The sequence below is a fragment of the Catharus ustulatus genome, chromosome 2 (genome assembly GCF_009819885.2).
Source record: "Catharus ustulatus isolate bCatUst1 chromosome 2, bCatUst1.pri.v2, whole genome shotgun sequence".
NCBI lineage: Eukaryota > Metazoa > Chordata > Aves > Passeriformes > Turdidae > Catharus > Catharus ustulatus.
The window spans coordinates 118,128,312-118,141,770 of record NC_046222.1 but is presented as its reverse complement, the minus strand read 5'-3'; the positions used below and the strand labels follow the sequence as shown (position 1 = coordinate 118,141,770).

Below are 13,459 nucleotides of genomic sequence, written 5' to 3'. Positions count from 1 at the left end.
ATGGGTCTTAAATAATTGTTTCAATGGGAACATAAAGTAAATCTGCTTTGTTGCTTTATTCCCCTGAATAATTAAGGATATGTTTTCATTGTAAGAATTAGAACTTAACAAACAACTTTGATAATGTAGCAAAGAAAGGTATTTCATACAAATTAGTCCATAGGGAAATAAAGTGAGCAGTAAAGAATTTCCATGGACTAACCTAGGAACAAAGCCCTTCAAACACCAAACAAAACACACAGTGGTATCTTTCTTCTGCTCTGCCTCTCTTTATCCCCTCTCTCCCCAGGCCTCCTTAAGCTAGTTCTAAAATTCCTCTAAGTTATTTCTAAAATATTTGTGATATCCCTGAATCACTGAGGTTGGAAGGGATACTTTGAGATGAGTCCATGCCCCTGCCCCAAGCAGAATCAGCTGGAGCCAGATGCCCAGGGCCATGTCCTTTTGAGTTTCAGGTATCTCTGAGCATGGAAACTGAAACTCTTTGGAAGAGCCTGTTCCAGTATTTGACTACCTTCACAGTAAAAAAGTGGCTTTATGTGCTCAGCTGGAATTTTGTGTCTTTTAATTTTCTCTCATCCTCTCAATGGGCACCATGGAGAAGATGGGATGAGAAGGTGGCTGCATCTTCTTCATTCCCTCCCATCAGATATCTATAAACTTTTTGATAGGTTTTCCCCACCTCAAGTCATCTCTGTTCAAGACTGAACAGACCCAGCTCTCTCACATTTCCTCATATGTGAGATATTCCAGTCTCTTGCTCACATGCAGGGAGTACTTTTGAAGCATCACCCAATTCATCAATGTATTTGAGAGTTTTTAGCTGATAGGCCAATAGCAGCTTCCTTGTCTTTTAATCTTCAAAAGGTAATAAAATTCAATGCTGTCAAGATAACAGTCCTTTCATTTAAAGACTATGAATAGGAAAATTTAAGTATGTGATTACTTTGTCACAGTTAAAATATCTTTCTTCTTTCTCCTCTCTCCTTCTCTCCTTTCTTTCTTTTTTTTGGATAATGTTCCTGTTAGACTGTGGGTTGTGAGGTCCTGGCTCTGTATTTTTGAGATGGATTCTTTGCTTCAGACCAGCAATCATCCCAACTCACCTCTGTTGTCTCTACTTCCCATGTGCTCCTTAAGGAAGCTCAGTTCAGCATTCCTGCCTCCATGCTTGATAAGTCATGCTTTTTTCCCCTGCTAAGGCATGTTTTTCTTCTCTAAACTTATTTCTATTGGTGTCCTTAGAGCAAGTATTATTTACTCCACAAATTTATTCTGTTTTACAGGAACTATTGTTCGACGGCACCAGATTCCGCTTCCCCCTCCTGACGAGGATCGGTTCTATACTATGTATGATTTCAACATCAACACAGAAATAACCTTTTATGGCCGAAAATACAAGATTATAGATTGTGATGAGTATACAAAAAATTTCCTGAGGAAGATAGGAATCAGACTAAACCCTCCTGCAAGCCGTCCGGACGACCCGTACACCACGGAGCGGGAACAGGTCAGGAGGGGCAGCACTAGTGGAAACCTGATTTGAATAAAGCTTGATTTGAATGCATATTAGTTATATGCATTACCTACATTATTGCTTTAATAGCAAATGGAAAGTAACTATTTCAACATAGTAAATCCCAAGAAAAAACTTGGATTTAAAAATTTTGATATGTGGCTCGTTGTACTATGCAAATAATTTTCTGTTGATGTGTTCATACACCTTTTAAAACAGAATAAAATTAATTAGGAAAAATAATATAAATATTTCATTATTAAACTGAAAGGAAAAAAAAGGTGCACCTATTAATGTTCTACTGAAATTTACATGTTCTACTTATGATTTTGCTTGAGCTAATGCAATGATAATAAACACTTTTAAAGTGTTTAAAGGAAGATCTAATTGGAATTGTGGTTCCAGCCCACCCGTGGCTTCCTGCAGACTCCTTTCTTCTATTGATATGTTATCTTTCATCTCTCCCCCTACATGTTTTTAACAGCTCTTTGCATGTGTAAAGCAAATTCTTCTGCCATACAGAACCCAGTGTTCTGCAGTTTTAAGACTTTTAAGGTTTTATTTGCCTCCCTCTTTTGTAAGTATGTGGGAACACATATATGCAAACATACACCTGCAGAAGTCTCAGACACAACTCCTACATTCTATGTCGATTCCCCTTTGCAGGATTTATTGTTTTGGTTTTTTTTTTTGTTCTTTGTTTTTCTCTGGGAGTAGTTATGGGAGTGATGTTTTCTGTTGGAAAGAATGACAAGTTTCTTTCAGTTCTGTTTTTCTTGATTAATATGAGTGCAAATGGCACTTGACATGGCTCTTAGGACTGCTGGCCCACAATCTGCAGGCTGTTGTGACAGATCCAGCCTGGTGCTCTGAAAGCAGCAAATACTCCCTGTGTCTGTGGCATCCTTAGTGCTCCCAGGGAGAAAACTGCTGCAGGTCTCAGCAGCAGTAATGGAAGGTGACTATGACTGAGATGTGTAGGACAATTCCCATGTCTCTGAGGCACTCTCAGGCCAACCAGTTGTTTCTCTTCATTCATGCTGCCAGGCTTGTGCAGTCCCCCAGTGAAAAGCAGCATTTGTAATGCATCTGGTTCTGTGTTGTGGTGACTCAGCCTGGCCATGGGTTTCTTTTCCCTTACTCAGCCCCTGTAGGTAACAGCTGTGTATATAAACACATGCTGAGCTGTCTTGATACTGTCAGACTGTGTCAACATTATGTATGGCACTGCATAACCCATTTTCATTTAATTTTTTTTTAACAACAAGCAAAACATTCAAGGCATATTGGTCCCTAAAGAGAATGGAGAGAGGAAAAAGTTTTGAGAAATAAGAGCTTCAGAGGACAAAAAAAAAAGACTAAAATCTATATCCTCATGTTCTCAGTTATTGAGGAATTCCAGAAAGGTTATTTAGCAGATTCTGGCTGCCTTACACTTTCACTTTTCTGTGCCTAATTTGTGGAAGGTAATTTTTTTTGATTGCTCTGGACTACTTTGAGCAAAATTAAATTGGTTTTCACTAGACTCCTAGTACATGGCCAGAAAATGAAGATATGAAGGAAGGTAAGGAACAGGATGGGATAGAAAATGAGGCAAGTGGAAAGTGCAGTAAACCATTTAGACTCACATTTCACAGAATTACAGAATCATTTAGGTTACAAAAGGGCTCTGAGACCATCAAACCCAACCTGTGAGCAATCCCTGACCTTGTCACCCAGATCAGAGCATTGAGTGTCACATCCAGATGTTCCTTGAACACCTCCAGGGATGGGGCTTCCACCACTTCCCTGGGCATCCCCTTCCAATGCTTAAGAACCCTTTCCAGAAGGAATTCCTCCTGTATCATTGGAGGTGGTATTTCATGGATGGCAAGGGTGTTACCTGGTTCTGTGGCTGTGTTTGGTTGTCTGTTGCATCTTCAAGGGTCAGAAAGGAGGAAAGAGAGCACAGGGAAGGTAAACAACTTGGTTCTGCTCTCATTTTAAGATTTGATGTTCTGAAAGAATGGGCCTTCTCCCTCTCAGATTTTTAAGGCCAGAAGGTGTGTTAGTGGATAAATAGAAATTTAGACAATTATGTAAACTGTCCACAGTCAACATTGTTTTCTGTTCAGACAGTTCAGCTTACATTGTTGCATCAATATCTGTCACCATTCTTCTTTGGAATCAATTTTGTAGGTGAGAAGGATTATCCCATCCCTTTTAATGCACTTTGGACATGTGAATTTTGACACTGGAAAAACACTGTTCAGATCACTGTTTATATATGTGAACTAACAGTATAGAAATGCAGTCCTTGGACTGGATCATCATCCTGGGAGCCAATTTAACCCAGTGCTACTGGTTTTGCAGCAACCATGACTGCAGAAAGCACCTTGTCACAGGTCACATCAGCTGGAAAGAATCTCTAGTCGAACATTTGCTGCTCCTTATCAGACCTATGGGTGTGTTTTGAGAGATGAACAAACACACCCAGGACGTGCCAACTGTGTAACATGAATCAAAAGTCAAAAATCTATATTTTAAAGATGAATGACACAAAATACTAAAGGGAAAAGAATGAATTGATTCTTTACAGACACTATCTATAAGAAGTAATTTTTAAGGAAGTCAATCAGAAAGAGTGATGCTATCTGGCATTTTAGTCATCTGATTACTACAGGCAGTTTCTTGAAAATATGAGCTGTACTGCAAATAATTTAACAATTCTCTGATCTAGAGGATCTTGTTGCAAGAAAAACAAGGATTAAAACCAATCCAAAATTGTTTTCATGTTTTTTTCTGAGGACACAGCAACTCTGTAAATACTTCTCTGGCATAAATCGTGTTTCATGTATTGTAATAGTGTGGTTTTCATTAGAAAATTCCAAACCCATGTTCTAAGATTAGACAGCACCATGCAGTTGTGATCCTGTTTTTAGGAGTAAATAATTAAAAATATGTTTCTCTTAATTTCTGTTTTACCAGAGACATCTGGCGAGCACGAATCCTTTCCACCCTTATGAGCGCTTTGACACTTTGAAACAATTTCTGGAGTTTGATGGACAAGTTTTAGGGTTTTCTTGTGTGTGGAATGATCCAGAATCACAGCTCACTGGCCCACGGGAACTTGTTCTTCGATATTATTTGTCTGATGACACTATTGATATAAAAGAAATTTTACCACGAAACTCAGGACGGGATGTAGTTCCATTTTTCCTCAAAAGAGATAAGCTACCGAAGGTGAGGAATGAAAATTTCAAATTCTTCCACTAAGTAATAAATAGTGAATGCTTTGTTTTGAAAATCCTGTGTTAGGATTGTAATGATATTTAGAAAGTGTTTTCATAATTGCATGATTTGGGTTTTGCACACATACTCATATAGTAAATTAATAAGTGATGGAAAATTATCTTTATGTTTGTCATGCTTAAACTAAAAGGAGCATTTAGTCACAGAGATGTCCTACGATTTTCTTTCTCCTATATTAATGTATTAAGGTAACTGTATTAATAGAACTCTGCAATAATGGAAGACAAGAAAATTAATTAATATTGATAAGCTTACATAAAACTGAGGTGAATTCAGATTTGATCTATAACTTCCATTTGCAGCCTTTGGAAAAGTCAGTTTTAGTATTCTATAACATTACCTCTTTGTAGCAAATCTGGTGTGATTTCTTAAAATTGAGTTTCTGGATTTGGGACCTTAAGCAAAGCCAATTAAAATCAATAGGAATCCATCAATAAGCTTTGTTGGGCATTAATCATGAGAAAGGCTCCACTCAGAGAAGTCTTCAAAGGCTTTGTATCCTCTGCAGCCTGTTATGATTGTCAAATTACTGATCTGGATACACTTCTGTATCACTCCAGACAGATCCTGATGATAGAACAACATTGATCAACAGACAGAATAAAATACTTCTAGAATTGATAATCTATTTGTGATACCATAGATGTACATGAGATTTTATAATACAAACCTACCAGTAAAATATGACACTTTTCTCACCTTGTAAGTCCTGTGTTCTGACATGCTGATTTAGCAGTGGCTCTGTAATACCAGACCCATTTGACCACTGAAGTGCATGTTGCAATTTTAAACTCTGGCTTTTTCCTCTGGAAATTTTGAGAATGGCAGCAGAGGAATCCAAAGCTGAGCGGTCAGGAGAGGTGGTGAGACAAAATAACTCATTTTGATTACCCTGCATCAGCAGTTTATTAATAATTTTTAAAAATGTGACATAAATATATACTAAGTTTGCTATTACTGAGATAAATTACTACTGTAATTTTAAAACTCACAATAGAAACAAAACCACATCTTTGCCAACAGAATCATGCTGACTTGAATCTCCTGTGTTTGTGCAGTGGATGGGACCAACTCTGGGTTGTTCTTTGCGTGTTTTTGTAATTATTACCAATCAAAATAATAGCCTGTAGAGCAGATGTTGACAATGATGTGGTACTTTGGGTATGCTGACCTTTGCTTTCTGTTTGCTTCCAAGAGAAAGGAGACTTTACCCTTGGAGGGAGAGTAAGATTCTGAATACTGCTTCTGGCATACAGACTTCTGGAATATACACTTTTGGCTTTTAGGTTTGGTGGTAGAATCTTAGAATTTAATAAAAATTCTCCCAGAAAATACTACAATAACAGCCAGTGTACAAAAAACTTGCTGGTTCTAAGGTAGCAGAGTTGTCTTTCTTCACTGTCACTCATATTTCTGAAGAGTTGGTCTCTTATCTTGCAGAATGCTCCTGTTCCTCCATATCATCCAGGCACCATCACCAATTACACTCTGCTCAATGTGTTGGGAAAGCCAGAAAGAAACAAAGGCTATTACATTCGGGATGTGTTGCAGGTCAGAAATTATTGAGTGCCTCCAGCTGCTGAATATCTTTGTCTTAGTTTTTGTAATTTCTATGGTCATTATCCTCTGCAACAAAGAGAGTTATTTATAGAATTGTGCTGCCACTGGAAAATAGCTCAAATGAGAACTACTGAGATTTACTGTATGTAAATCCCACATTTGTAAAAGTGAAGGAGCTTAACATGAGGTGAAATATACTTGCCAATGGACTTTGAAGGTTATGTGTTAAATCACACACACTAAATGATCTGGGTTTTAAGAAAGGTTGTGTGATTCTGAGATTTATGGAACTGCTGTATAAATGTTCCTTCTTTTATTAGACAGGAGCAGTGCATCAGGAATTTTACAAAGACAGTGACTTGAAAATAGGGGCAGTAATTAATGTTTGGGGAAGGCAAATATTACTCTGTGATTGTGATGAATTCACTAAAGAACATTACAGGAAAAAGTATGGAATTGGTAAGTAGTGATAATTATCCTTTCCTTATGAGCATTTTTATACTTCCAAATTTAACAGAGCTGTCTTCAAATTTTATTGCTGACAAAACATGTTCATTAAAACCTTTAGCAATAACAATCTGTTGTAGGCTGTTAGCAGCAAAGCAGTAATTTTGCAGGTAATCCAGAAGGGCTTTCTTATACATTGCTCCATTGAAAACTTGCATTTAATGTATGTGTTCTGCTCCTAATGCCTCTATTTGAAATCTACTGTGACAAAATAGTCATATGGATAGACTTCCATTTCTTCTTTCCCCTCACCTTCCAATAGCAGTGTTTGCAGTCAGAAAATAATAAAGAGTGTGTAGTAAGTGGATAAGTAGAATGAGCTCAATTATTCCCCCTTACATTATATTTCATTTTATATGGATGTCAGAATCCTCACATAATAAGATTTTCCTACATGACAGTTTTAGTCTATCACATTATTGGTTTTTACAATGCAGTTTTGTGTATTCTGGACCATTAGAGTGTATATCTTGTGAAGTTTCAGTACTAAATTCTGGAAACATTTAACAACTATATCCATTATGGAAAAGCATTTTGGAAATGAATAACAATAGGGGCTTTCATTTATCTGTCTTTGAATGTCCCCAGTCAGACTTGCTAACAATTCCATCATGGACATCTTCCTGCAAAAATGACTTGGTTATTTTCTGGCAGTTTATTCATTCAATAAATATAGCTGAGAATCCAGCTATTCAGAGATGGTTGGAAGAATCCTACTATAACCTTTCCCTGCCACTGTGAAATAAAACACCTGAGCAGACTATTTCTGTTACCTTGTGATCTGATAGTGTGTGTGTATCAGAGCTTGTCTGCTGCATTGGGGGAATTAAATGGTGCAGCATTGCCATTCAAACACTAAATTTCTTATTTGGCAAAATATTTCTCATTAGGACTTTTTCAATAATACCTTGGCATGTCTGTACCAAAGTAAACCTGATCTTGCCAGTGTGTGAGGAAGCCATGTTCAATGACCATGGTATTACCTGTAATAATAGCAAATTTAACTCCAGAGATGCAAAATAGGGGGTTCTGCTCTGAGAATTTCTTCAGTCAAGACCACTTGCTGCTTTTTGGCAGTAATATCCTCTGTCTGAGCAAATTATCCTGAACAGAGAATGGGGATTTCTTATTCAGGGCAGGCAATAAATGAAATGCAGCTGACTATCGTGGATCAAACAAGCTCTGCAACCAAGTGATACACAAATGCAAAGGCCCTTCCCCTCCTCTAATGCTGGCTCAGTAATTATTGTTTATGTCTCTGGATGTTAAAAGTTAGGTGGTTTGCAAGTTAGGGGAATTCAGAAGTTGCTGATGTGCAGAATTCTAGAAAACTGGGACTGTAGGTGGTCTAGTCTGTTCCTGTTCTGCAGTTAAGGAGATTTCTTTGCCTCCTGAGGTATCTTGTCCTAACCTCATAGTTAAAAATGTTGCTTAAAAGCTGCTCTGAAACTGGTTTGTGTAAACTGGGAGAGTAAATTTATTCTTTTATCTCTGTTGGACTTGGGGAAAAACTGCTCAGTAGCCTCTTTTAATAACAACCTTGTACATATCTGAACACTATTCCAATACAAAACCTTACTCCCCTGCCCCCATCCCACGCCATTTGCTGCTAAGGGAAAACCTTATAATCTTTCTCCATAGTCCATTCTTTTCTATCTGTGATGATTTTTCTTAGTACTTTCTGCAGTTTCTCTGTCTTGTTGACACTAAAACACACAAAGATGTGCTCTAGCTGAGACCTTTGGGAAACTGGGAAGTGTTTTACACATACCTTTAAGGATATATGATGGCAGAGACTCTGGCTGACATGGAAAACCATCCATCTTGATGCAACCTGTCTTGTTCACAGACAATACTTTCTTAGAGCTAAGGGATTCACACACTTTGCTGTAAAATTCTTTCCTGCTTTCCCCACAAGGATTAAAAATTGTAAGTATGACTTTTTAACTGGAAGGGACCAGGAGTAGAATCAGGGCAGGTTTTGGCTTAAAAGCAGATTTTTAGAGAGAGCTAGTGAGTGTTCACCTTTTACTCTTAGTGATTTACACATTTTGTGTGTGTCTGTGGATGTACAAGGTGCTCTCAGTGGGCTCAGTCCCACAAAGTGCTCAGGATTCCACTCCGATCCAATTAAACACTGGAACGGACTTAATTGCAGTTCCAGTCCAGGGAGACCATTTACTTGAGCAAGAGTAAGCAAGTGGATAAATTAGTTCTTACATCAAGGCACAGTCCTCAGCACCTCATGGCATCAATCCAGCTGTTTGGTTATTGTGTTTTTACATTACTCCCCTTCAATTTATACTCTTCTGCCAAAGCCATTAAAGAAGCTGACCTTTATTTGTGAGTCTGCAGTTTCAACACAAGTTGCTTGCCCACAGAATTTGCCTTTTAGGAGAAGGAAGAAGAAGAACATGATATATTTCTAGAGTGAGGTTTTCCTATTTTAATATGTTTGTGAAAAGCAGAGATTTTTCCATGGATGAACGTAGCTAATACTCTTCAGTAGGAAGCTGATGGCATTACTGTCATGTACAAGTACTATGAATGCAACAAAAAATGCATTAATATGTGAAGTTACTTATCCAGACTTGCTAGTGCAGACTCAGAGAAGAAGATCTGTAGCCATGTAGGTGCTGTGGTCTCCCTGCTGAAATGGGAAATAGGCTGATGTGCAGAGGGGGGAAGCTGGTACTTGTCCTTCTCACTTAATACAGTATCTTAGCACAGAGTATAAAGTATTCTTTCTTAAATAACAGATTACTCAAGATGGAACAAAACCAGGAAAATCTGGTTTCCTACTGCTTTTTCTTCCCTGTCCCAGCACCTCCCAAGCCTGGCTGTTGAGGCTTTTCAGAGCACCCTGCAATCCCTCTCCTGTGCCTGCTCTCCACCCCTCCCACCCCCTCATTTCTCAGGCTCCGGCCCTGACCCGCTGCCGGGGCAGGGCTGTGTGCTGCTGGCCAGGCAGCTGCTCCTGGAGAACAGGGAGAACAGCTGACTCCTTGCTTTCCCCTCAGCGGGGCACTAAAACCTGCTGCCAAATTGCACTAGGCTCATCAGAGGTCAGTGTCTCTGCTTTTAACCTCTCCACTACACGTGGTGGAGACTGAGCAGCAGCTTCTAAATATACTTGTGTATATACAGATGCTTTATTTGCCCAAGTAACTGTAATAATCATTAAGAAGTAAGACTGTAAATTGAGATTTTTCTTTGAATCAGGATAAACCCTGTCATGTTTCAGCTGCATGGACAGTTCTTTGAGCACAAGGTTTTCTTTATTCCTGCATGTTAAAGTTGTAGACATGATTTTTTTTGCCTTCTTATTTTATTTCTTACCTCAGTTGTGAAGCAGACTATCACTAGAAGGTCTCAGCTGTTTGCCATACATCTCCTCTGATGTATGGAGAACACCATGCTAATTGCCATCTCCCCAGCTTGTCACCACCTCTTTATGTTGTCCAAGCCTAGTGGGATTTCTCTTTGCTTTAATGCTCAGAGGTGCTTGTCCTCTTTCTGTGAATGCAGAATTTCTTTCCTGCTTATATACCCTGATATTCAGTATAGTTATCATTCTAATCCAAAGCATGTAGCACTTGGCTCTTCTTTGAAATATGCTCTTATCTAATACATGAGGGTTTTCCTGCAGTTCTTCAATGAGGGCAGAAGATAATCTCACAGTCTATACCAAAATTTCAGAATGTGTATTGAAACTGAAAGCTGACAAACTCTTCTACCTGGTTTAATGCTGCTTCTCTGGCAACAAATTCTTCTTGAGGAATTTAGTTTGTCTTACTAAGAAGAGCCATTTTTATGCTAAAGATGTGGCTAGAGCTATTCTGTTCCTTACTGTTTCCAGAGCTTGTTCCAATCTCACTCAGGCTTTGATGTTGTGAGAAATCTAAAAGTATGAGGTCCATGTTTGATAAACCAGGTGAAATGTTCCTGCAGTAACAAGGGATGGAACTATACATGGCAAAAATACCTGAAAGTAGAAATTTGTAATCCCAGCCTTTCACTTTGCTCTCTACCCACTGTAAATGTTACAACCTGGAAGAAGCAAGAATTGTTTCATTTTCCAGACTGGACAGAGGTAATTTTCTTAAACAGCAGTGATCATCTTGAGTGCATTTTGTACATAAGTGCCAGCTTCTGTCTGATTCTGCCCTAATGCTGTGTGGCAGAGCAAAGATGAAATGAGTTTTGATCTCAGTTATCTGGCTCTTCACAAGTTCCAGAAATGAGTTTTTGACCAGTTTTGTAACCTGTATTTCTCCATGGCAATTTCTTTCTGAATTTCCTCATTCACAGGAGAAAATATGAGATTCTTTAAAAGCCTGGAAAATATGAATGTCACAAGGCTGGATGTTAGCATTTTTTCTCTTTGGTGAACCTTGTAATTGGTCTCAGGACAAGATGGAACAGCCCAGAGGAGGTTTATATTAGATATTAGAATATTGAGTTAAAGGGTTGTCAGGCTAGCACAGACTGTCCAGGGAAGGAGGGGAGTGGAATCACCATCTCTGGAAGCGTTAAAAAAATGTATAGATGTGGCACTTAGGGACATGGTTTAGTGGTAGACCTGACAGTGCTGGCTTAATGGCTGGACTTGGTGATCTCAAAAGTCTTTTCTAAAATTAGTGATTCTATGATTGTATGAACGACACAAGATCAGGGATGAGATGGGAACCAAAGCGCTGAACTTCCCTTTGGATTTCACTTACTCCGAGCTTTGCTTGTGAGGGTTTCAGCACATCCCCCAGGGATAAAACATTATTCCTCTTAATTTATACTTTCCTTCTACTTTATAAATCTAATTTTCATCCACGTGTGCTGAAGTTTACAGACGGGAAATGCTTTAGTGTCTGTTAATGAATGCCTTATGCGTGGGTGTGAATGTGCCGACTGTGACCAGCGGTAAACACAGGAGCTTCTTGTTCTCTGCGCCCAGGGTGCCCCGGTATCCCGAGCGCTTCTGGCAGGACCTGTGGTACCTGAGCAAAGAGACGGGGCTTGTGTCTGCCAGAATGCGCTGTTCCTTCCTAATTAATTGCTTAATCAAAAATTAGCGCTCGCGGTGATGAGCAGCGTCAGCCCCGCGCCGCCTCCGCCGCGCCGCCACCGGGTGGCGCTGTGGGAGCGCGGAGCTGCCGCTCCCGGTGCGGGAACCGGGAATCCAGCGGGGAATCCAGCCGGGAATTCAGTGTGGATTCAGTGGGAATCCAGCGGAGAATCCAGCGGGAATCCAGCCGGGAATCCAGCGGAAATCCAGCGGAAATCCAGCCGGGAATCCAGCGGGAATTCGGTGGGAATTCAGTGGGAATCCAGCCGGCAATTCAGTGGGAATTCAGTGGGAATCCAACCAGGAATTCAGTGTGAATCCAGCAGGGAATCCACCCGGGAATCCAGGGTAGAATGCAGTGGGGAATCTAGTGGGGAATTCAGCGGGAATCTAGCCGGGAATTCAGTGGGAATCCTGCGGAGAATCCAACAGGGAATCCATTCGGGAATCCAATGGGAATCTAGCCAGGAATCAAGTGGGAATCTAACTGGGAATTCAGAGGGAATCCAGCGGGGAATCCAGCAGGAATCCAGCAGATAATCCAGCGAGAATCTAGCTGGGAATCCAGCAGGGAATCCAGTGGGGAATCTATCGGAGAATCCAGCCGGAATATAGCAGGGAATCCAGTGGAGAATCCAGCAGGAATCTAGCCAGAAATTCAGTGGGAATCCAGCTGGGAATCCCACGGAGAATCCAGAGGAAATCTCTCCAGGGGATCCTGTGTGCTACCTGCGGCGCTCAGCACCTGTAGCCATAAGGGTTTACTTCCCTGCTCTGTCTGTGCCGATTTACAGGCTCCATGATTATGGTATCAGGAATTGCCTGTATCAAGCACACCCTGTGGAGCTGTGAAAATGTGGTGGTCTGGTCACAAACAGTGTTTAGAAAATAGGGAGTCTCATAAAGTTTAACGGGAATCTCATGAGGTTTAATAAGAACAAGTTCAAGGTGCTGCACCTGGGCTGGGGCTGCCCCCAGTATCGATCCAGGCTGTGGGATGAGCAGATCCAGAGTATCCAGGCAGAAAAGGACTTGGGATGCAGGTGGATGAGGGCAGGACATGCCCTGGCCATGTCCCCTCTCAGCCCAGAGGTCAAGGATGTGCTGGGCTGTATCCAAAGCACCGTGGGCAGCAGGTGAAGGAAAGGAGGATTCTGCCTCTCTGCTCCACTCCTCTGAGACCCCACTTGCAGTGCTGAATCCAGCCCTGGGGTCCCAGGACAGGGACCCATTGGAGAGAGCCTAGAGGAGCCTCCAAGCTGATTAGAGGGAAGGGACACCTCTCCTGTGGGCAATGGCTTGGAGAATTGGGCAAGTTCAGCCTGGAGAAGAGAAGGCTTTGGGGTGACCTAAATGTGGCCTTCCAGTGCCAGAGGAGAACGGACAAGAAAAATGGAGGGAGACTATACAAGGGCCTGGAGTGACAGGTCAAAGGGAATGACTTCACACTGAGAGAGAGGATGCTGAGATTAGATATTAAGAGGAAATTCTGTGCTATGTGGGTGGTGAGGCACTGGAACAGA

At 40.6% G+C, this 13,459-nt stretch overlaps 1 protein-coding gene across 2 annotated transcripts in view; it reads left to right on the top strand.

Annotated features, from left to right (window-relative positions):
• EFHC2 (EF-hand domain containing 2) overlaps nt 1-13,459 on the top strand; it is a 60,010-nt gene that overhangs the window by 17,294 nt on the left and 29,257 nt on the right. For both annotated transcript variants that reach the window (XM_033053567.2, XM_033053566.1), the window contains exons 4-7: nt 1,287-1,510; nt 4,484-4,738; nt 6,248-6,358; nt 6,688-6,826. In XM_033053567.2, coding sequence (XP_032909458.1) covers nt 1,287-1,510; nt 4,484-4,738; nt 6,248-6,358; nt 6,688-6,826 — 729 coding nt within the window. The remainder of the gene's footprint in view (nt 1-1,286; nt 1,511-4,483; nt 4,739-6,247; nt 6,359-6,687; nt 6,827-13,459) is intronic.